Here is a 24,601-nt window from a genome sequence, read left to right as displayed (position 1 = left end):
AAAATTGTAGGAACGTCCGGGAAACACGTACTAATGGGTTTCCCAACCTCAAATTGACCCCCCCCACCTCCTTCCCAGCTCCGTTTGAAAATTAAGCCCTTAGACTCAATAATCCAGGACAAAATTAATTGGCACTTGCTAATAAATGGAAGTCAGCACGGATTTGTTAAAGAAAAATCGTGTTTGACTAACTTGATTGAGTTCTTTGTTGAAGTGACGGAGAGGGTTGATGAGGGTAATGCAGTCGATGTTGTGTATATGAACTTTCAAAAGGCTTTTGATAAAGTACCACATAATAAACACGTAGCAAAATTAAAGCCCATGGGATTAAAGGGACAGTGGCAGCATGGATACAAAATTGGCTAAGGGTCAGAAAGCAGAGAGTAGTGGTGAACGGTTGTTTTTCAGACTGGAGGGAAGTATACAGTGATATTCCCCGGGGGTCAGTATTGGACCACTGCTCTTTTTGATATATAGTAATGACCTGGACTTGGGTATAGAGGGTATAATTTCAAAGTTTGCAGATGACACAAAACTCGGAAATGTAGCAAATAATGTGCAGGATGGTAACAGACTTCAGGAGGACATAGACAGACTGATGAAATGGGCAGACACACAGCAGATGAAATTTAACGCAGAGATGATACATTTTGGTAGGAAGAATGAGGCGAGGCAATATAAACTAAATGGTACAATTTTAAAGGGGGTGCAGGAACAGAGAGACCTGGGGGTGCATGTACACGAATCTTTGAAGGTGGCAAGACAAGTTGAGAAGGCTGTTAAAAAAGCATTTGGGATCCTGCGCTTTATTAATAGAGGCATAGAGTACAAAAGCAAGGAAGTTATGCTAAACCTTTATAATGCACTGGTTAGGCCTCAGTTGGTGTATTGTGTTCAATTCTGGGCACCACACTTTAGGAAAGATGTAAAGGCCTTAGAGTGCAGAAAAGATTTATTAGAATGGCCCCAGGGATGAGAGACTTCAGTTATGTGGAGAGACTGGAGAAGCTGGGGTTGTTCTCCTTAGAACAGAGAAGGTTATGGGGAGATTTAATAGAGGTGTTCAAAATCATGAATGGTTTTGATTGAGTAAATAAGGAGAAACCATTTCCAGTGGCAGAAGGCTCAGTAACCAGAGGATACAGATTTAAGGTGATTGGCAAAAGAGCCAGAGGCGACATGAGGAAACATTTTTTTTACACAGTGAGCTGTAATGATCTGGAATGTACTGCCTGAAAGGGGGGTGGAAGAAGATTGAAAAGAGTGAAAACTTTCAAAATGGAATTAGATGAATACTTGAAGGGAAACATTTACAGGGCTATGGGGAAAGAGCAGGGGAATGGGACTAATTGGATAGCTCTTTCAAAGAGGCACAATGTGCTTAATGGCCGCCTCCTGTGCAGTACCATACTATGATATTATGAAGATTAGTGAGCATAACCTTCCTTTCCAGAAACCGTGTTGAGACACTCTAATACCTGCTTCCCTGTCAAGGTAGTCATACAGTGCATCTCTAATTATCTTTTCTAGCAAATTGCCTATAAAGGAATTCAAGCTAATGGGCCTATAATTTCCTGGCACTGAATTATTACCCTTTTTAAAAATTGGCACCACATGGGCCTCTTTCCACTCCATAGGAACAATCCCGGATCCCAGCGAGCTGTTTATTATACGAGTAAGAGGCTCACAGAGCACAGCCCCACCCCTTTGAGCACCGTCAGAGCCACCAGCCTGAATTGTTTCGAGATTTCTTATTCTGGCCAGGAGAATATCCACATCCATTTTGACACTTTCAACTTTAACATCAACCCTACGATGTACTATTGGTAACTCAGCATCATCTTCTGTAATGAAGTAGCCATTTAAAACCTCTGCCATATCCCGAGGGTCCACCTGGCTCTGTCCTGAGGAATCATTCAAAGGACCTGTACAGTTCTTAATGGCCATTTGACTCCTAGCCTAGCTTTAAAAAAAATCCATGGATACAATGTCAACTGAGCTAGCTACATCCAGCAACCTAGTAACTTCCTCAAAAAAATGAGGTTTTCACTACACTTCCAGCAGTGGAGTGAGAGCAGCTCCAAGGAAATTCCCAGCCCTTGCTGATGCTGCCACAGCTCTCCACTATCTTCCTCTCCAATCATCTTCCAGCTGCTCCGATCGCAGCTTTCGTTGCCGTTAGCAGAGATCGATACCCATCTCTGTTCTCCTGAGAACTATTTTCTTTAAGTCTGTTTTGTCCTTGCACCTGACCTGTGAGCCAATTTAGCTTTGTTCTACCAGTTCTTTACCCAGAGTGGTTGGGATGAGGAACTCGCTACCACAAGGAGTAGTTGAGTAGGCGAATAGCATAGATGCATTTAAGGGGAAGCTAGATAAACACACAAAGGAGAAAGGAATAGAAGAATATGCTGATAGGGTTAGATGAAGTAGGGAGGAGGCTCACGTGGAGCATAAACAACGGCATAGACCTGTTGGCCCAAATGGCCTGTTTCTGTGCTATACATTCTATGTAATTCTATGTAATGTGCCCTTCTTTTAACTCTAGGGACATAGGTGGCTTCCTTTTGCAATTAGACAGTTTTAAAGGTATTCCATTTTTCTTTTGTGTTGGTAACGTTGCTACCTAGTAGGGTTGCCCAATTGATCCGATTCAAGTCCTCCGCCATCTTTACAAATCTAGCCCCCTTGAAATTTGGAACTAGCATTAAATTTTCAGAAACTTTGGTTCGGCTGATCAAGTTGAATCAAATAATATTGTGATTGCTGTTGTCCAGGTGCTCACCCACATGGAGATCTGATACTGCATCAGGGTTACTACTAAAACTTAAATCAAGTACGCCATTACCTCACTAACATGTTGTGGACGGAGACACTCATTTATTATATCTACAACTTTTTTTTTTTTTTTAGCTGTTTTGCCCTCTGCACTAGATGGATCACCACTGGACCATGCCTGCCTGGGAAATGAAAATCCCCCATTACACTGATATTACCTGATTCAGCTGTGCACAAGGTGACATTTACTCTTGAAGAGAAAGCAACTCAAGGTAAGGGCGCTGCAATACTTTGAGAAGGCGCAAGAAGCTGACACTACTTATGATAAACCTGGTGCTGACAAAATGACCCCCTCCCCCCCCCAACCCCACCGCAGCTCCTGCTCCTTCATCCATTCTAGCAGTTGTGCTTCCTGTTGCTGTAAAAGTGATGTCCCCTTTTAAAGGCTGCACCAGCACTGCGATGCTCTCCCTCCCAGCAGCGGTAATCCAATCAGAAGCGGTATTACCCACTCCTAACCCACCCGATATGGGTACCGAGAAGGAGTCACCTGGGCGGACGGAAGCCCCACGCTCTCATTGACTCATTAACAGGAGGAGAATTCAGCCCAATATATCTGAGACGTAGACATTCTTTTAAATTTGTCAACAACAGCTTGCATTTATAAAGCGCCTTTAACATGGTAAAACGCCCCAAGGTGCTTTACAGGAATATTACCAAACAAAAAAAAATTTTACAGAAATGTTTTGGATTTTTAAAAATGTTTCAATTTGAATGTCCCTTTTATAGGGCGTAACTAAAGGTAATCTTCTCCGCTGAGCCTGTAGTACCAGCTTGACTGTCATTCTTATAGGCTAAAATTAAACTGCATGTTATGACTGATCAAGTCACATGAGAGCAGCAGTTAACTGCTTTTCTGGGCCTACCACAGTCTAGACTTCACACAATAAGAAATTAAATAGTTAGTTATTAGTAAAGGTCACATTTAATACACATCACAAGTAAACAACCCCCCCACCCACCCTAAAAGAATAAGGCTGACCACATTAGCAGAGTTTAAAATGACAAACAGCTTGGGTCATTAAAAAGAGATTGGTGCGACTTTGCTAACCTTTGGCCTGAATTTATTATTTGGATTGATGAGAACGAACCAGTGGTCATAGTGCGCCATCTGCTGGTCTTATTGATATAAGCAATATTAGATTCAGTGCTGAGTAATGAGCCTGAATTAGTCAACAATCTAACAGTAAACATGATTGAATTCAATATTAGGTTCGAGAGGGAGAAGGGTGAGCCACGAACTAAGGTTTTAAATTTGGGTAAGGTGGACTTTGGAGGGACGAGGCAGAAATTGACCATAGTAGGCTCGGCAGAACTGTTAATGGGTAAAAATACAGATGAACAGTGGGAGGTGTAGAAAGAAGTATTTGGTAAGATACAAGACATGTACATACCCCTAAAGGGCAAGAGTTCTACTTGTGTAATTAAGCAACCTTGGTCAACAAGAGAAGTGAGAGATAGTATAAAAATAAAAGAAAGGTCTTATACGAATGCAAAGAACAGTAGAGATCCCGAGAACTGGGAGAGATATAAAGAACAGCAAAGAGATGCAAAGAAAGGAGCAAGAGCTGCAAAAAGGGAATACAAGAAAAACTTGTGAGGGATATCAAGGCCAAAGGTTTTTACAAGTATATTAAGAGAAAGAGGGTGGCTAACAGTAATATGGGCCCCTTAAAGACAGACGCAGGTGATCATAGTATAGTAAGTGCAGCCATTTGGCCCATCGTGCCTGTGCCGGCTCTTCGAAGGAGCTATCCAATTAGTTCCACTCCCCTGCTCTTTCCCCATAGCCCTGTAAATTTTTTCCCTTCAAGTATTTATCAAATTCCCCTTTGAAAGTTACTATTGTGATATTGTAGTTGAAAATCAGGAAATAGCAAACTTGCTAAGTACTTACTTTGTATCGGTCTTCACAGAAGAGGATGAGGATAAAGTACCAGAAATACAAGGAAAACTAAAAATAAATCAAGGGGAGGAACTTACTAGATTTAATATAAGTACAAAAATGGTAATGGAGAAAATGATGAGACGAAAGATTGACAAATCTCCAGGACCTGATGGTTTCCACCCCAGGGTATTAAAAGAAATAGGTGAGGAAATTGTAGATGCTCCACTCATGATCTTCCAAAACTCTCTCGATTCAGGAATTGTCCCCTTGGATTGGAAAACTACCAATGTCACTCCATTATTTAAGAAGCTGTGCCTCAGTTGGTAGCGCTCTCGCCTCCGAGTCAGAAAGTTAAGGGTTCAAGTCCCACTTCAGAGACTTGAGCACGTAATCTAGGCTGACCAGTGTAGTACTGAGGGAGTGCTGCGCTGTCGGAGGTGCCATCTTTCGGATGAGGCCCCGTCTTCTCTTTCAGGTGGACGTAAAAGATCCCCGAGCACTGTTTCGAGGAAGAGCAGGGGAGTTATCCCTGGTCAATTTTTTTTTTAATTCGTTCACGGGATGTGGGCGTCGCTAGCGAGGCCAGCATTTATTGCCCATCCCTAATTGCCCTCGAGAAGGTGGTGGTGAGCCGCCTTCTTGAACCGCTGCAGTCCGTGTGGTGACGGTTCTCCCACAGTGCTGTTAGGAAGGGAGTTCCAGGATTTTGACCCAGCGACAATGAAGGAACGGTGATATATTTCCAAGTCGGGATGGTGTGTGACTTGGAGGGGAACGTGCAGGTGGTGTTGTTCCCATGTGCCTGCTGCTCTTGTCCTTCTAGGTGGTAGAGGTCGCGGGTTTGGGAGGTGCTGTCGAAGAAGCCTTGGCGAGTTGCTGCAGTGCATCCTGTGGATGGTGCACACTGCAGCCACAGTGCGCCGGTGGTGAAGGGAGTGAATGTTTCGGGTGGTGGATGGGGTGCCAATCAAGCGGGCTGCTTTATCTTGGATGGTGTCGAGCTTCTTGAGTGTTGTTGGAGCTGCACTCATCCAAGCAAGTGGAGAGTATTCCATCACACTCCTGACTTGTGCCTTGTCGATGGTGGAAAGGATTTTGGGAGTCAGGAGGTGAGTCACTCGCCGTTGAATACCCAGCCTCTGACCTGCTCTCGTAGCCACAGTATTTATATGGCTGGTCCAGTTAAGTTTCTGGTCAATGGTGACCCCCAGGATGTTGATGGTGGGGGATTCGGTGATGGTAATGCCGTTGAATGTCAGGGGGAGGTGGTTAGACTCTCTCTTGTTGGAGATGGTCATTGCCTGGCACTTATTTGGCGCGAATGTTACTTGCCACTTATGAGCCCAAGCCTGGATGTTGTCCAGGTCTTGCTGCATGCGGGCTCGGACTGCTTCATTATTTGAGGGGTTGCGAATGGAACTGAACACTGTCCAATCATCAGCGAACATCCCCATTTCTGACCTTATGATGGAGGGAAGGTCATTGATGAAGCAGCTGAAGATGGTTGGGCCTAGGACACTGCCCTGAGGAACTCCTGCAGCAATGCCCTGGGGCTGAGATGAGTGGCCTCCAACAACCACTACCATCTTCCTTTGTGCTAGGTATGACTCCAGCCACTGGAGAGTTTTCCCCCTGATTCCCATTGACTTCAATTTTACTAGGGCTCCTTGGTGCCACACTCGGTCAAATGCTGCCTTGATGTCAAGGGCAGTCACTCTCACCTCACCTCTGGAATTCAGCTCTTTTGTCCATGTTTGGACCAAGGCTGTAATGAGGTCTGGAGCCAAGTGGTCCTGGCGGAACCCAAACTGAGCATCGGTGAGCAGGTTATTGGTGAGTAAGTGCCGCTTGATAGCACTGTCGATGACACCTTCCATCACTTTGCTGATGATTGAGAGTAGACTGATGGGGCGGTAATTGGCCGGATTGGATTTGTCCTGCTTTTTGTGGACAGGACATACCTGGGCAATTTTCCACATTGTCGGGTAGATGCCAGTGTTGTAGCTGTACTGGAACAGCTTGGCTAGAGGCGCAGCTAGTTCTGGAGCACAAGTCTTCAGCACTACAGCTGGGATGTTGTCGGGGCCCATAGCCTTTGCTGTATTCAGTGCACTCAGCCGTTTCTTGATATCACGTGGAGTGAATCGAATTGGCCGAAGACTGGCTTCCGTGATGGTGGGGATATCGGGAGGAGGCCGAGATGGATCATCCACTCGGCACTTCTGGCTGAAGATGGCTGCAAACGCTTCAGCCTTGTCTTTTGCACTCACGTGCTGGACTCCGCCCTCATTGAGGATGGGGATGTTTGCAGAGCCTCCTCCTCCCGTTAGTTGTTTAATTGTCCACCACCATTCACGACTGGATGTGGCAGGACTGCAGAGCTTTGATCTGATCCGTTGGTTGTGGAATCGCTTAGCTCTGTCTATAGCATGTTGCGTCCGCTGTTTAGCATGCATGTAGTCCTGAGTTGTAGCTTCACCAGGTTGGCACCTCATTTTTAGGTACGCCTGGTGCTGCTCCTGGCATGCTCTTCTACACTCCTCATTGAACCAGGGTTGATCCCCTGGCTTGTTGGTAATGGTGGAGTGAGGAATATGCCGGGCCATGAGGTTACAGATTGTGGTGGAATACAATTCTGCTGCTGCTGATGGCCCACAGCGCCTCATGGATGCCCAGTTTTGAGCTGCTAGATCTGTTCTGAATCTATCCCATTTAGCACGGCGGTAGTGCCACACAACACGTTGGATGGTGTCCTCAGTGCGAAGACGGGACTTCATCTCCACGAGGACTGTGCGGTGGTCACTCCTACCAATACTGTCATGGACAGATGCATTTGCGACAGGTAGATTGGTGAGGACGAGGTCAAGTAAGTTTTTCCCTCGTGTTGGTTCGCTCACCACCTGCCGCAGGCCCAGTCTAGCAGCTATGTCCTTCAGGACTCGGTCAGCTCGGTCAGCAGTGGTGTTACCGAGCCACTCTTGGTGATGGACATTGAAGTCCCCCACCCAGAGTACATTTTGTGCCCTTGCTACCCTCAGTGCTTCCTCCAAGTGGTGCTCAACATGGAGGAGGACTGATTCATCAGCTGAGGGAGGACGGTAGGTGGTAATCAGCAGGAGGTTTCCTTGCCCATGTTTGACCTGATGCCATGAGATTTCATGGGGTCCAGAGTCAATGTTGAGGACTCCCAGGGCTACTCCCTCCTGACTGTATATCACTGTACCACCACCTCTGGTGGGTCTGTCCTGCTGGTGGGACAGGACATACCCAGGGATGGTGATGGAAGAGTCTGGTACGTTGGCTGAAAGGTATGATTCTGTGAGTATGGCTATGTCAGGCTGTTGCTTGACTAGTCTGTGGGACAGCTTTCCCAATTTTGGCACAAGTCCCCAGATGTTAGTAAGGAGGACCTTGCAGGGTCGACTGGGCTTGGTGTTTTGCCGTTGTCGTGTCCGGTGCCTAGTGGTCCGATGCCGGGTGGTCCGTCCGGTTTTATTCTTATTATGACTTTTCGTAGCGAGATTTTACAACTGAGTGGCTTGCTAGGCCATTTCAGAGGGCAATTAAGAATCAACCACATTGCTGTGGGTCTGGAGTCACATATAGGCCAGACCGGGTAAGGATGGCAGGTTTCCTTCCCTAAAGGACATTAGTGAACCAGATAGGTTTTTACGACAATCCGGTAGTTTCATGGCCATCATTACTGATACTAGTATTTTAATTCCAGATTTTTATTTAATTAATTGAATTTAATTAATTAATTGAATTTAAATTCGCCAGCTGCCATGGCGGGATTTGAACTCATGACTCTGGATTTTTAGTCCAGTAACATAACCACTATGCTACCGTACCCAATATTTATCCCTCAACCAACATCACTAAAAAAGCACAGATTATCTGGTCATTATCTCATTGCAGTGCGCAAATGGGCTGCATTTTCCTATCTTACAACAGTGACTACACTTTATATTGGTTGTAAAGCGCTTTGGGATGTCCCGAGGTCGCAAAAGGCGCTAGATAAATGCAAGTATTTCTTTCTTCTTCTAAGGGTAGGAGAGATAAATTCAGAAGTTATAGGCCTATTAGTCTAATGTCTGTTGTGGGGAAGTAACTAGAATCTGTTATTAGGGACAGAGTGACTGAGCATTTGGACAGATACGAACTGATCAAAGAGAGCCAGTATGAATTTGTAAAGGGTAAGTCATGTCTAACGAACCTAGTTAATTTTTTTTGAGGATGTAACTAACGTGGTAGATAAGCAAGTGTCTATGGATGTTATTTATATGGACTTCCAGCAGGCATTCAATAAGGTTCCACATAAGAGACTGTTAACAAAAATGAGACCGCACGGAATTGGAGGTAACCTATTGACATGGATAGGGAATTGGTTAGGAGACAGAGAGTAGGGATAATGGTTATATAGTCAAATTGGCAGGATGTGACTAGTGGTGTCCTCCAGGGATCTGTACTGGAGCCTCAGCTTTTCACTATATTTATAAATGACTTAGATGAAGAAATAGAGAGCCATATATCCAAGTTTTCTGACGACACCATGTTAGGTGGCACAGTAAGTAGTGTAAGATGGGAGCAGAAAGTTCCAAAGGGACATTGATAGATTAAGTGAGTGGACAAAACTGTGGCAGATGAAGTTTAATGTGGGGAAGTGTAAGGTCATCCACTTTGGACCAAAGAAAGATAGATCAGAGTATTTTCTAAATGGTGAGAAACTGGGAACTGCAGATCAGCAGAGAAATTTAGGGATCCAAGTACAGAAATCACTAAAAGCTAGTGGACGGATTCAAAAAATAATTTAAAAGGCTAATGGAATGTTGGCCTTTATCTCAAGGGGGCTGGAATACAAAGGGGTGAAAGTTATGTTACAGTTGTATAGAGCACATATATGGAGCCACTAAATGGGGTCTATCTGTATATATACAGTTAGAGCCCATTTAGAGTACTGCGTTCAGTTCTGGGCACCGCATTTCAGGAAGGATATATTGGCCTTGGAGGGGATGCAGCACACATTCACCAGAATGATACCAGGGCTAAAGGGGTTAAATTAGTACAGGTTGCATAGACTAGGGCTTGTGTTCTCTTGAGTATAGAAGATTAAGGGGTGATCCACTTGAGGTGTTTAAGATGAGTAAATATTGGTAGGGTAGATAGCGAGAAACTATTTCCACTGGTGGGGGCATCCAGAACAAGGGGGCATAACTTTGAAATTAGAGCTAGGCAATTCAGGGGTAATGTCAGGAAGCATTTCTTCACACAAAAGTTCGTAGAAATCTGGAACTCTCTTTCCCAAAAGCTGTTGAGGATGGATCAATTGAAAATTTCAAAACTGAGATTAATAGATATTTGTTAAGGAAGGGTATTAAGGGATATGGAACTAAGGCGGGTAGGTAGTTAAGATACAGGTCAGCCATGATCTAATTGATTAGTAGAAAAGGTTTGAGGGGCTGAATGGTCTCATCTTTTTCCTATATTCCTAAAAACAACCATAGTCAGTATGAGATAGCAATCTACAGTGACAGGACATTTCACGATGTGGAGATGCCGGTGATGGACTGGGGTTGACAATTGTAAACAATTTTACAACACCAAGTTATAGTCCAACAAATTTATTTTAAATTCCACAAGCTTTCGGAGGCTTTCTCCTTCCTCAGGTGAACGGTGTGGAAAATTCCACACCGTTCACTTGAGGAAGGAGGAAGCCTCCGAAAGCTTGTGGAATTTAAAATAAATTTGTTGGACTATAACTTGGTGTTGTAAAATTGTTTACAAAGGACATTTCACATTAGACCTGGTGAAATACAGTAGTGCCTTGTGTCATCACTGGGCCACTGCCAGAATTTTTTTTCTCCTACTGTCGGGGAAGAGTGATTTAATTACCCTCATCCCCCGATATATCTCATATTATGTTTAGGATTTAAAAGTTTTTTTTAAAATAAATTTTAGACTGTTCATTTTTGCCTTGTTGTTTTAGCAGCATTTCGAGCAGCTTTGTGTGGTGCATCATGTGCTGCTCAATAAATCCACTCAAAATGGGCAAAAATTTAAAAATTCAAAGACTTTAGGAATCGTATGTTTTGGGGGATAAAACCTTGCAAGTTGAAATAAAAACTTGCATTTATATAGCACCTTTCACAACATCAGCACATCCCAAAGCGCTTTATAGCCAATTAAGTACTTTTGAAGTGAAGTCACTGTTGTAATGTAAGAACCGCAGAAGACAATTTGCGCAAAGAAAGGTCCCACAAACAGCAATGTGACAATGACCAGATAGTCTGTTTTTGAGTGATGTTGGTTGAGGAATAAATATTGGCCAGGACATCAGAGAGAACCCCCCCGTCCTGCTCTTCTTCGAATAGTGCCATGGGATCCTTTATGTAAGAGGACCTCAGTTTAACATACTCACGCCACGTGTGGTCAGCGCTACTTAGTGGCTTTAATTTCTTCTGCTCACTGTTAGCAAATAAGTGGTGTTCCCTGCTTTATGCACATTTTCATAACAAGTGAAAGGAGAAAATAAATCCCATGGAGCTTTTGAGTAATGCACTGATCCTCAATGGGTATATTGTATCACACAATACAATTTGTTTTAACTATGAGGCCCAGGTGAAGGGCCAAGGCCAAGGCCAAGGCCAAGGCCAAGGCCCATAGTGCAGGACACCACCCAGATTAATAATAGCATAGAGAGGAGATATAGAATGAAACTAGCAAGTGATGCTAAAATTGAGTTTTTAAATCAATTGATTGTAGGAGGAAGTGAAGGCTGAGGGAGGCAATTTTAGGTCAGGTGAAAGGATGAATTAAGATTGCTAATTTGGATTAACAGATAAGGAACACATGGTCGATGTGATCTCCTGGGCTGGTTTTGACTGCCTGAGGGGGTGGAAGAGCAATTTTCCAGAGTTTTTTTCCCCCTTATTGGTCCTGGATTTTTTCTGTTTTTTTGCCTCTCCCAGCACGACTAGGCATGTCTCAAAGCCCTGATCATCCTTCGTCTGCCAATTACACACTTTTCCCTAGCAACAAGTGTCAGGGAAAGTGCTGGAAAGTGGGATTAAGCTGGATAGCTCTTTTCCGGCCGGCACGGACACGATGGGCCAAATGGCCTCCTTCTGTGCCGTAACTTTCTATGATTCTAACATACCTGTTTTCCCAATTTATTTGCCCAGTTTATTCCCCTCCCACACAATTTGACCCTTTCTTCAGGCTTGTCTTGCCCCCAGTCTTGCTGGTCTATTTTATCTTTCTTGTTTCTAGTTCCAATTTCATTTCACCGAGCTCACCAACATGAACAGAGGGACAGATAAAGCTCCCAATGAGACTGGTCTTCAGCAGACTCCATTACCAACACCATCAGCCTGACGACCATCCCATTTCCTGACAACACAGGCCAATTGAAAAATCTTCAAAAGACAATAATATAACAAAACTAAAATCGCCAGGATGTATGGCGCAAGCAGAAAATACATATTGGACTAATAGTGGATTATAGAATGGTGACGATGAGTTATGTAGTCTCATGCTACTTGATGTTTCCTTTCACAACTTCCCAATATATAATCAATACATTTCCTGAACTTTGTCCGCATGAGTTTTTCTTAAAATTGAAATTAAAATTTGGCCTAAACTCATGCAGTTTCCGGTTTCGTTAGAAACAGAAGTACAAGGCTAGTCACTCAGCATAAAATGTGGGCAGGGCTCCCAGATCCTCATCAGCCATTTGAAAAACATTCCTGTGAGCTTCCTGTTTATCATCATTAAATCAATACACATTAAATAATTTAAAGACAGTTTAATTGTTTCCATTTTTTTTGTACATTCCCATGCTTTCGCACAAGGAAAACATACAGGGGAAAACAACACACAGAAAATAGAAGGAAAAGTCTGGTCATTATAATGAGAGCAATAATACAGCTAAGTTAAGGCGATTGCAAGAACTTTGAAACCTTGTACACTATTTCACAATGTTGGCATTGGGAGCTATAGGAAGCAACCACTCCCCAAGGGGTAATTTTCAGGGTGCAATGCACCCCCACAATCTTGTCATTAATTTTCAGACCCCAACCATCACCTGATGAATATCTCAGCCTTATTGTTCACCAATCAGCTAGGAGTCCTGACCTGGTTTTCAAAGGAAGGTGTTGACTGGCTTTTCACTAGGTTGGTTTGGAATTGGGTTTAGAAATTTTCATTCAAATTTTCAAAATTGACATCAGTAACTGTGGTGATAATCTTCAACTGAATGTCACACAATCAGCTTCATATACACTATTTACACGTACCACCACATATACATTATATGCACTAGCCATACATACCACCACAGATACATTACCCATATGTACAATCACATATACACTACCCATACATACGATCACATATACACTATCCACATGTACAACCACATACATATACAGGAGACATACATACAACTGCTCATACACTACCCATGCATACAACTACACATACACATATACACTAGCCATACATACACCTGCAGTGTGTACTATCTATAGGATGCTCTGCAGCAACTCGCCAAACTTCTTTGACAGCACCTTCCAAACCCACAACCTCTACTACCTAGAAGGAAAGGGCAGCAGGTGCATGGGAACACCATCACCTCCACATTCCCCTCCAAATCACACACCATTCCGGACTTGGACATATATCGCCGTTCCTTCATCATCACTGGGTTAAAACCCTGGAACTCCCTACCCAACAGCACTGTGGGATCACCTTCACCACATGGACCAGTGGCTCACCACCACCTTCTCAAAGGCAACTAGGGATGGACAATAAATGCTGGCATTGCTAGCGATGCCAATATCCCAAAAATTAATTTTTTCAAAATATGCACTACCCACACATACAACTGCATTAACATTATCCACACATACAACCGCACAGACACTACCCACACAGACACTACCCACATATATTGGATCAAAACAACATCTAATTTTGCTTTTCCACCTCCTCAGAATTAACATTTGGCCTATAAAGATCTATTTCCTTAAAACACAAATTTTAACATAAACATATTTGTGTATTAAAAAAATAGCAAAGGGCCTCACAACATTCACAAAAAACTCCTGAAACCTTTGGGAAATTCTCACTAAAAACAGCGGGGGTTATTTTGGATAACCCCCGAAACAATGCGCGGGGGTCGCGGTGCGCGATTAACCCGCACCCGGTCGTTGAGATGCAGGCAGCACGTAACATTCATGCTGCCTGGTGATTTACCTGATAGCTGTGAGATGGGCTGCTCAGTGGGGGTGGGCCACGATAACGCGAGTGGCTAACACCACTTAAAGGCAGCCTGCACCTCTTATTAGCAAAATATAAGCTACGGGTCCGCACAGAGTCTGAATGGAGATCAGACATCGCGCATGTAAAACACAGATGCTGGTCCAATCCCTATGTTTACGAACTGATGAGTCATGTTAAAACATTGAATAAAGGTTGCGCACTACTAAATCCCACATCCTCCAATCTGCGCGCCAGACCTCACCAATCTGCCGATCTGAGTTTGTACCAGGCCTGCGAGAGGGCGTGCACCAAGGTCCTCTGATGATGCACTTGGTGCAAGAGGTGGATAGAAGGAGGGGCATCCTATATCTGCAGGTGGGCTAGAGGCCCTCCAGACATATGCTCCCGAGGCAGTAGGGGACAACATCAATACCAGGCGCATAGCACCACGTACATGGATGCAGTGCAGGAAGAAGTTCAATGCTTTGACACGAGTGGTCAAGGTGAGTGAAGTCAACTGTCAAGTGGCATCTCCTACCAACTGCACCACTAGCCGCATCCACTGCTCCACGCACAACACCCCCCATCACCCAAATACCAACAAACTCTTTCAATCAGTACTCAACTCTTCCAATCAAGTGCTTCCTCTCACCCTCACACATTACCACTGTTGCAAGCCGCACACCTCACAGGTCACACACACTGCCAGCTATTCAACTATGACAGGCACATCACCCACACATCTTGCAGGACACTCACTGACACACGTCCCACTTTGCAGGAGAAGGTGACAGCATTCTTGTCCCACCCCTGCCACTCTGCCAGTGCCCTTGCTGTTGCCTGTCAGCCAGCCAGCCCACTCCCTGTAGAGTAATGAAATTTTATTATAGGAACACAGGAAGGTAAGAAAAGGAGTAGGCCATTTAGCCCCTCGAGCCTGTTGGGCCATTCAATGAGATCATGGTTGATCTGTGACCTAACTCCATATACCTGCCTTAGCCCCATATCCCTTAATACCTTTGGTTATCAAAAATCTATCAATCTCAGATTTAAAATTAACAATTGAGCTAGCATCAACTGCTGTTTGCAGAAGAGCGTTCCAAACTTCTCCCAACCTTTGCCTGTAGAAGTGTTTTCTAACTTCACTCCTGCAAGTCCTGTCTCTAGATGTTAGGCTATGTCCCCTAGTCCTAGTATTCAAGTATAGGTGACCTCCAAAAACAAATGCATCAGGAGCCAGAAGCAATAACCCAGCAATTAACCTGTAACTCCTGCATGATCCCTTTAAATAACATTGGTGGGGGGGTCCCCCATGCCATTTAAGACCTGTTCAGCTGTGCGAGGTTAAGACAGTGCATTGGCTGGAGCGTTGAGTTCCAAAATCGCATCTATCCCTTTAAATCGGCTTTGCACACTGATCTACCGCATCATCTCCCTACTTTACACGCTGCCGGTGTTTATTATCTGCGTGTGCGCAAACACCTTTACCAAGATGGCGTCCAGCACACGTCACGCTAGAAGTGTGTGCACCCATTCCAAATGCCATTTTTGGTCCTTAAGAGGCCGCGTAGCGCCTACAAAATGGGTGCTACACGGCCCAATTTATAGCCCAGTATCTGCTGACCACAAACTAAAAGCGAACTGCAGTGCTCAAAAAAAAGTCACTTCCTTTTGCAACTTACTTATGCTGTGTGCTCTGTTTATGTTATGCTTTAAAAGGACATTTACCATAACACTATAATTCTTCATGGTAATTTGCCACAATTTCTCCCTCTTGGAGATTTGCAGCAACTGCCACACGTTCTGCAAAAATTCACCGGAACATTCTCAATCCTTGAAGATTCACATGGATACTCTTATTCTTTAAGAGATTTCCCTTAGCACTCCACTTTTTCAAGTAGTCATTTCACACCAGATGTAGGGTGCAATACTGCTACAAACTCATCATGGAACCCTGCAATTACCCTTCAGGGGAAACTAAAGCAGCAAACATCCGGACAACTCAGATCCTGGTTACAGTGGTACTGGAGCAGTTCACGTTGGTTCTTCACTAGATGTACTCTCAATGTTTCAGTTCAGAATGGCACATTTTCCTCTGGATGCTCTCATCTATGCGCAGAGTCAATGTAACCGCAAGGATCGCGATAATTCTTATTTCTAGAGAAAGTTTGCTGTGCCATGCCAATTCCTTTCTTGCATTAATATCATTCCCTGCCATAGTCTTAAATAATAATTCCTCACTTTGTTTCTTACCCACTAGCTGAAAGTAATTTCTCAGTGCATCGTCAATTTCCTGGCTATTTAAAATTATACTAATTTTCTCGTGACAATTCACTGCAATCTTACTTCCCAATTCTGAAACTTTTGAGGGATTATGGGAACATCTTTATTTTCACGATTGTCATTTCTCAACACAATGTGATACTCCTGCTGCTTGTACAGGTTTGCTGTGTGCACTTATTTTCAATCAGAAATTTTTGAAAGTGCACCAGTTTTCTACAGCAATTCATCACAATGCTCTCGCATCACATCCAGCTTCCCGCAGATGATCCATCCACAGGTTCAGCTACGGGTACCTTGCTATAACGTTTACATCCTCTTGATAGCTAAGTTTGATCATTTTTACACAGAATTACATAAAATGTATAGTACAGAAACAGGCCATTCGGCCCAACTGGTCTTTGTCGGTGTTTAAGCTCCACACAAGCTGCCAGAGGCAGTAGTAGAGGCGGGTACAATTTTGTCTTTTAAAAAGCATTTGGACAGTTACATGGGTAAGATGGGTATAGAGGGATATGGGCCAAGTGCAGGCAATTGGGACTAGCTTAGTGGTATAAACTGGGCGACATGGACATGTTGGGCCGTAGGGCCTGTTTCCATGTTGTAAACTTCTATGATTCTAAGCCTCCTTAAACCCCTCTTCATCTAACCCTATCCCTTCTATTCCTTTCTCCCTCATGTGTTTATCTAGCTTCCTCTTAAATGCATCTTTGCTATTCATCTCAACTACTCCTTGTGGTAGCGAGTTCTACATTCTAGCAATGATTTTAGCAAGGCTTTTGACAAGGTTCCACATGGCAGACTGGTCAGAAAAGTAAAAACCCATGGGATCCAAGGGAATGTGGCAAGTTGGATCCAGAGTTGGCTCAGCGGCAGGAAGCAAAGGGTAATGGTCGACGGGTGTTTTTATGACTGGAAGGGCTCAATACTAGGTCCATTGCTTTTTGTAGTATAGATCAATGATTTAGACTTAAATGTAGGGGGCATGATAATGAAGTTTACAGATGTTACAAAAGTTGGTTATGTGGTTGATAGTGAGGAAGAAAGCTGTATTCTGCAGGAGGATATCAATGGATTGGTCAGATGGGCAGAAAAGTGGCAAATGGAGTTCAATCCGGAGAAGTGTGAGGTAATGCATTTGGGGAAGGCAAACAAGGCAAGGGAATACACAATAAATGGTAGGATACGGAGAAGTATAGAGGAACAGAGGGATCTTGGAGTGCATGTCCACACATCCCTGAAGGTAGCAGGACAGGTAGATAAGGTGGTTAAGTGGCATATGGGATACTTTCCTTTATTAGCCGAGACATAGAATATAAGAGCAGGGAGGTTATGCTCGAACTGTATAAAACACTAGTCAAGCCACAGCCAGAGTATTGCGTACAGTTCTGGTCACCACATTACAAGAAAGATGTGATTGCACTGGAGAGGGTAGATTTACAAGGATGTTGCCAGGACTGGAGAATTTTAGCTATGAGAAAAGATTGGATATGCTGGGGTTGTTTTCTTTGAAACAGAGGCGGCCGAGGGGAGGTTTAATTGAGGTGTATAAAATTATGAGGGGCCTAGATACAGTGGATAGGAAGGGCCTGTTTCCCTTAGCAGAGAGGTCAAAAACCAGGGGGCATAGATCTAAAGTAATTGGCAGAGGAGAGCTGAGGAGAAATGTTTTTACCCAGAGAGTGGCGGGGGCCCGGAACTCACTGCCTAAAAGGGTGGTAGAGGCAGAAACCCTCATCACATTTAAAATGTACCTGGATAGGCACTTGAAGTGCCACAACCTATAAGGCTACGGACCAAGAGCTGATAAGTGGGATTAGGCTGTATGGCTCTTTTTCAGCTGGCACAGACACAGTGGGCCAAATGGCCTCCTTCTGTGCTGTATATTTCTATGATTCTGTGATTCTATGATTCTAACCACTCTCTGGTTAAAGAAGTTTCTCCTGAATTCCCTACTGGATTTATTAGTGACCATCTTATAATTATCCTCTCAGCACTTTTGTGCCCAACCCCAATAAAATGCTGTCACCCCCAACAATCTATCTTAAAGGTATCATGTTAATTCCACTTTTGCATCTATACCTAGGGCTGTCTAGGGACATTTGTAAAACCTGGTACTGAACTTAATTTTTAAACTGTAATAACTGCACATAACAGCAATACCACTAGAACTATTACCCAAACTACCTCTGTACTGCAGAACTTTCTGGTATCCATCACCTCCCGTTACCTTGTGCTTGAGTGATTTGTCCGTGGTGGCGAAGACGATTGCAGCAGAAGCATCCCAGCTATTTGTGATCCAAGCCTTCGTGCCATTTAAAATCCAGTGATCACCATCTAGTCTGGCAGTGGTGGAGGCCGCACCGGCATCACTTCCATTCCCTGAAAAGTACAGAGGCAAAACACTAAAAGACTGTGCCAACCTTGACTGGCAGTCAACAACTCAAAAGTAACTTTCAAATACATAAAACAGTACGTAAGCATTATTATGTGTGAACCAGAGTCCAGACTCGAACCAAACCAATCTCCACTTCTTGACTAGCCGCCTTTTGTCTTTCATTTTTTTTTAAACTTAATGCTCACTTCTACATTTCTCAATTTAAAAAAAGGAGCCTGCATTTATTTTTTGGGTGAGATAAAGAATAGTACTAGCTTAGCATCCAGATCCGATCTTCTTTAGAATTTAGATCTTATTTTAAAGACCTCAATCAAATCTGCTCAAAGACTACACTTTTCTACAGTAAAATGCACCAGTTCTCTAAGCCTATTGTGGTATCAGATTATACCAATCTGGCGGCCCTCCTCTGAGCCTTTACCAGGGCCTCTGTATTACCCACATGTGAGGGGACCAAACCTGGACACAGTAATCTAAATGAGGCCTAACCAAGATCTTACACAAAGACAGTGTAGTATTTTTTGTTTTGTGTTTAATCATCCTGGTGATACATCCTAACACTCTATTTGCTTGTGCAATAGCCTTGCTGCACTGGTTGTGAACCTTCGGAGATTCATGTGCTTTGACACCTAAGGTCTTGAAAATCAAGGTATACAATGTCAACCTGCTTACCTACATCCACCAACCTAGTAACTTACTCAAAAAGTTCAGCCGGACACGGTGAGACATGACTTTCTTTTTCAAAGCCTTGTTAAGAGTCTGTAATAATCTCTTCTCTGTCAAGATGGTCGTACAGTACATCTCTAATGATCCCTTCTACCATCTTGCCTATAACTGAAGTCAAGCTGAAGGGCCTACAATTCCCGGTTTTGGCTTATTGTCCTTTTAGAATATTGGCACCACATGGGCCTCTCTCCAGTCTATGTGAACAATTCTAAACCCCAGCAAAGTGTTTAGTATATGAGCAAGAGGCTCACAGAGCACAGCCCAGCCCAGTTTCATTGAGCACCCCTTGGGTGAACGCCGTCAGGGCCTGCAGCCCAATCTGTTTAAGAGAGTCCTTATTCTGGCCAGGACGATACCGGCATCCACTTTGACACTGTCAACTTTTAATATCAACACGATGATGTACTATTAGTAACTCAGCATCATCATCTGCAGTGAAGACTGATGCAAAATAGACAATTAAACCCTCTGCCATATCATGAGAATCCACCTGGGTCTGCCCTGAGAAATCCTTCAACAGTCCTTAAAGGCTCTTTGAAGCCAAACATAGCTGAGAAAGACCTTGTTGCTGCTACCACAACTCTCCACTATCATCTTCTCCAATGCCTATCCCTCTTTTCCTGAGAACTATTTTCTGTAAGAATACAAACTAGGAAAATCCCAAATTCAATCCTCAATCTGTGCTGATTTGGCTGCTCTCAGGTAGGGCAGCAGTTTGGTGCTATGACTGGCCTCAGCATTTCTGGGTTAGGGAAAGGAAAATTGGCTAGTGACCTACCCATAATAGGCACATGTAGATAATGGTTGAAACAAGAACAGATTCAGCTGTGATAATCGCCCAAGTCGCATGACCTGGTGACACTCACTATCAAGGTTCAAAATTGTACTAGCGGGCACCCAGTACCTGTGGAACTATATCCCAACAAGGAGCCAATGCTTGCAGAAGAGGGAAGGAGAGAGATTTTGCAAGAACAACTACAGCACATCCAGAAACATGCAGGTCTGTACCACACAACAGCACACTGCAAACTAGTAATTTGTCACAATGGACAAGGTATTATGGGAGCTTCAGGACTCATAAGAGACTTTCACTGGTAATTTAGAAGGCTCCTAACATGTAACATAAAGCCCAGATACATACAGTCTATATGCAACAACAACTTGCATTTATATAGAGCCTTTAACGGAGTAAAACGTCCCAAGGCACTTTACAGGAGTGTTATCAAACAAAATTTGACACTCAGCTACTTAAGGGGATATTAGGACTGGTGACCAAAAGCTTGGTCAAAGAGAAGCGTCTGAAAGGAGGAGAGAGAGGTAGAGAGGCGGAGAGGTTTAGGGAGGGAATTCCAGAGCTTGGGGCCTAGGCAGCTGAAGGCATGGCCGCCAATGGTGGAGCGATTAAAATCGGGGATATGCAAGAGGCCAGAATTAGAGGAATGCACAGATTTCGGAGGGCTGTAGGGTTGGAGGAGGTTACAGAGATAGGGAGGAGCGAGGCCATGAAGTGATTTGAAAACAAGGATGAGAATTTTAAAATCGAGGCATTGCTGGACTGGGAGCCAATGTAAGTCAGCGAGCACAGGGGTGATGGGTGAACGGGACGTGATGCGAGTTAGGGTATGGACAGCAGTGTTTTGGATGAGCTCAAGTTTAGGGAGCATGCAAGATGGGAGGCTGACCAGGAAAGTATTGGAATAGCCGAGTCTAGAGGTAACAAAGGTATGGATGAGGTTTTCAGCAGCAGATGAGCTGAAACCCGGGTGGAAAAGGGTGATGTTAAGGAGATGGAAGTTGGCGGACTTGGTGATGGAGCAGATGTGGGGTCGGAAACTCATCTCAGAGTCGAATAGGGCGCCAAGTTTGCGAACGGTCTGGTTCAGCCTCAGCCAGTAGCCAGGGAGAGGGATAGAATCAGTGGCTACGAAATGGAGTTTGTGGCAGGGACCAAAGACAATGGCTTTGATCTTCCTAGTATTTAGTTGGAGGAATTTTCTGTTCATCCAATACTGGATTTCGGGCAAGCAGCATGAGAAATCAGAGTCAGTGGAGGAGTCGAGAGAGGTGGTGGTGAGGTAGAGCTGGGGTGTTGTCAGCGTACTTGCGGAACCTAACATGTTTTCGGATGATGTCGCGAGAGGTAGCATGTAAATGAGCAGTAGGAGGGAGTTAAGGATAGATCCTTGGGGAACTCCAGAGGTAACGGTGCAGGAACAGGTAGATTGCAGGTGATTCTCTGGCTGCGATCGGATAGATAGGAGTGGAACCAGGCCAGAGCAGTCCCACCCAGCTGGATGACAGAGGAGAGGCATTGGAGGAGGATGCTGTGGTCAACCGTGTCAAAGGCTGCAGACAGGTCGAGAAGGATGAGGAGGGACAGTTTACCATGGTTACAGTCACGGAGGATGTCATTTATGACTTTGATAAGGGCCGTTTCAGTGCTGTAGCAGGGGCGGAAACCTGATTGGAGGGATTCAAACATGGAGTTGCGGGAAAGCTGGGCACAGATTTGGGAGGTGACAACATGTTCAAGGACTTGAGAAGAAAGGGAGGTTGGAGATGGGGCGATAGTTTGCAAGGACAGAGGGGTCAAGGGTGCTCTTACTTAGATTGTACCCTACCTGGTTCACTCAGACCAAAGCAGCCAATTTTAGTTCCGTCTGTGAATGGGGTTATCCACTTGTGCTTTTGTTCTTCTGAACCAAATTTCAAAATTGGACCCAGATACAATGACTGTAAAAAGATGAGAAGATTCTCAAATGTTACTGCAATTTTAACAAATAAAATAACCGCAAGAGAAAGTCTGTTGAACTCAAGGTTGCACAAGGAGGCAAAGTACCTATCCGGTCCGACTGACATATGTGCAGGTGGCGGTTGATCTATTTACTAATTTTAGAATAATTTAGGAAAAAGAAAAATAAACCTAAAAATGAGCCTCCACACTTTCAGAAGTATCAATATGATATGTTCCTTAACAGCAAAGGCCTATTAGCTTTCAGTGTTATTACTGATGAATTAAGTACTACATTCTCAGCATCTTTTGCACTGTGAATTTGTAGATAATAGCTCAGATTACACTGAAGCTGTCTGAACTTCATTCACCTTGATAATCGAGTAACAACATAAAACATTAAATGGCAGTTCAACCTGTTGCCCTTTTAACCCATTAGCTTTGGTCAATAATATTCAATTGTGGGACCTCAGACCTTATCCACGTCCCAAAAAATGTTTTCAAGAGGCTTTAGGTAGTAAAATTACTGTTTATATATTTTAGAATGTAATTACTAAATTTCATATCTTTTTATATTTACCATATAAAGTTTAAATACAATAGCTGCACATATAAGCACAAAAATGGTGTCTAATTTCCCATTTTGATTTAGGAAAGTAAAACCATAGTTGAAATTCAGAACCAGTTAAAACTGGTAGGTGCCCAAACTGGCATTGGTGTATGCAAGATTGGGTCTCATTTACACCAGCAATGATTCAGATCTGGTAGGTTGGGTGGTTGGCACCCAAGTGAACTGATTGCAAGAAAATAAATGGTGATCCTCCTCACCACCTCAGTCAGACGAAAACGTGAACCCGTCCTCACAAAGACCCAACCAGTACATGTTTGTAGATAGACTTTTAAAACTGTTGTGTACGTTGATGCAAATTCTTTTTATTTTTATTCAGTATTTTCTTGCTCCTTATTCCACCATTTTTCTCCCCACCTCAGGGCATTGCCCCCTTCCTGGGACATAGCTTTTTAGACGCCATGGTGCCGCTGAAACCATGCCCAAGCATCAGTAATCTTATTCAAATTCAGGAAGCATCACAGTCTCACTCAATGTCCACATGTGTATTACACAGCTGAGATCACAAGGTGTTTAGAAGCCACAGCCCTGACATGTTTCCCCACCCCCACCCCCCAACTTTCCAAACGCAGCAGTGCTCAGAACCCATTGCAGCACCTCTGAGCTGCACTGTGGCCCCTGCTCTCCCAGCTGAAATCAGCTAAGAAAGCAGAGACTGGGTTTTGAAACTGGATCTTCTCAGTCTCTATGGTTCAGCTACTCACTGGTGTAACCAGCGGAGCGCTATGGGGAAGTAAAAATGAAAATCCTTTTAAACAACATCAGAAATACATCAATAATCATAGAATCATACAATGGTTATAGCATGGAAGGAGGCCATTGAGCCCATCGAGTCCATGCCGGCTCACTGCAAGAGCAATCCAGCTAGTCCCACTCCCCCGCCCTTCCTCGTAGCCCTGCAAATTTTTTCCCTTCAAGTACTTACCAATTCCCTTTTGAAGGCCATGATTGAATCTGCCTCCGCCACCCGCCTCTGGCAGTGCATTCCAGATCCTAACCACTCGCCGTGTAAAAATGTTTTTCCTCGTCTACTTTGGTTCTTTTGCCAATCACCTTAAATCCATGTCCTCTGGTTCTTGACCCTTCCGCCAATGGGGACAGTTTCTCTTTATCTACTCTGTCTAGATCTTTAATGATTTTGAATACCTCTATCAAATCTCTTCTCAACCTTCTCTGCTCTAAAGAGAACAAGCCCAGCTTCTCCAGTCTATCCACATAACTGAAGTCCTTCATCCCTGGAACCATTCTAGTGAATCTCTTTTGCACTCTCTCTAAGGCCTTCACATCCTACCGAAAGTAACAGTAGACCCAGAAGACTGATATCAACAATTCTGTAAAACATTCATAGTTTAAAAGTATACCATTTAGCAGGAAAGATTTTTTCAAAACAAGAAATAAGTTGTTTATCACAATACCATTCCACATGTTCTCAGTAATAGGAAGTCCTGCTGCTGCCTCCTCTGATGGTTCAGTGGGTGATTGCACCATTTGGTGTAGCATTGAACGATATAGGTCAGGAAGATCTGTGGTTCAATCCCCAATCTGTGCTGAGTTAGGTGATCTCAACCTGGTTTAGGTAGGATGGTCATAATTGGCCTTAGCACTTCAGGCTATGGACAAAGAAAAAACAGCCAGGGATTTTTTGTTTTTGTTTATTCATTTTTGGGATATGGGCGTTGCTAGCAAGGTCATCATTTATTGCCCATCCCTAGTTGCCCTTGAGGAGGTGGTGGTGAGCTGCCTTCTTGAACTGCTGCAGTCTGCAGGAAGGTACTCCCACAGGTAGGGAGTTCCAGGATTTTGATCCAGTGACGATGAAGGAATGGCGATATATGTCCAAGTCAGGATGGTATG

General features: G+C 43.9%; 1 protein-coding gene across 4 annotated transcripts in view; it reads right to left on the bottom strand.

Moving 5' to 3' along the window:
- acads (acyl-CoA dehydrogenase short chain) overlaps positions 1–24,601 on the bottom strand; it is a 123,969-nt gene that overhangs the window by 81,319 nt on the left and 18,049 nt on the right. For all 4 annotated transcript variants that reach the window (XM_068005661.1, XM_068005662.1, XM_068005663.1 and 1 more), the window contains exons 4-5: positions 22,010–22,121; positions 18,498–18,649 (exon numbers count right to left, since the gene is read on the bottom strand). In XM_068005661.1, coding sequence (XP_067861762.1) covers positions 18,498–18,649; positions 22,010–22,121 — 264 coding nt within the window. The remainder of the gene's footprint in view (positions 1–18,497; positions 18,650–22,009; positions 22,122–24,601) is intronic.

The sequence above is a fragment of the Heptranchias perlo genome, chromosome 25 (genome assembly GCF_035084215.1).
Source record: "Heptranchias perlo isolate sHepPer1 chromosome 25, sHepPer1.hap1, whole genome shotgun sequence".
Lineage (NCBI taxonomy): Eukaryota > Metazoa > Chordata > Chondrichthyes > Hexanchiformes > Hexanchidae > Heptranchias > Heptranchias perlo.
This window is presented reverse-complemented; position numbering and strand designations above follow the sequence as displayed.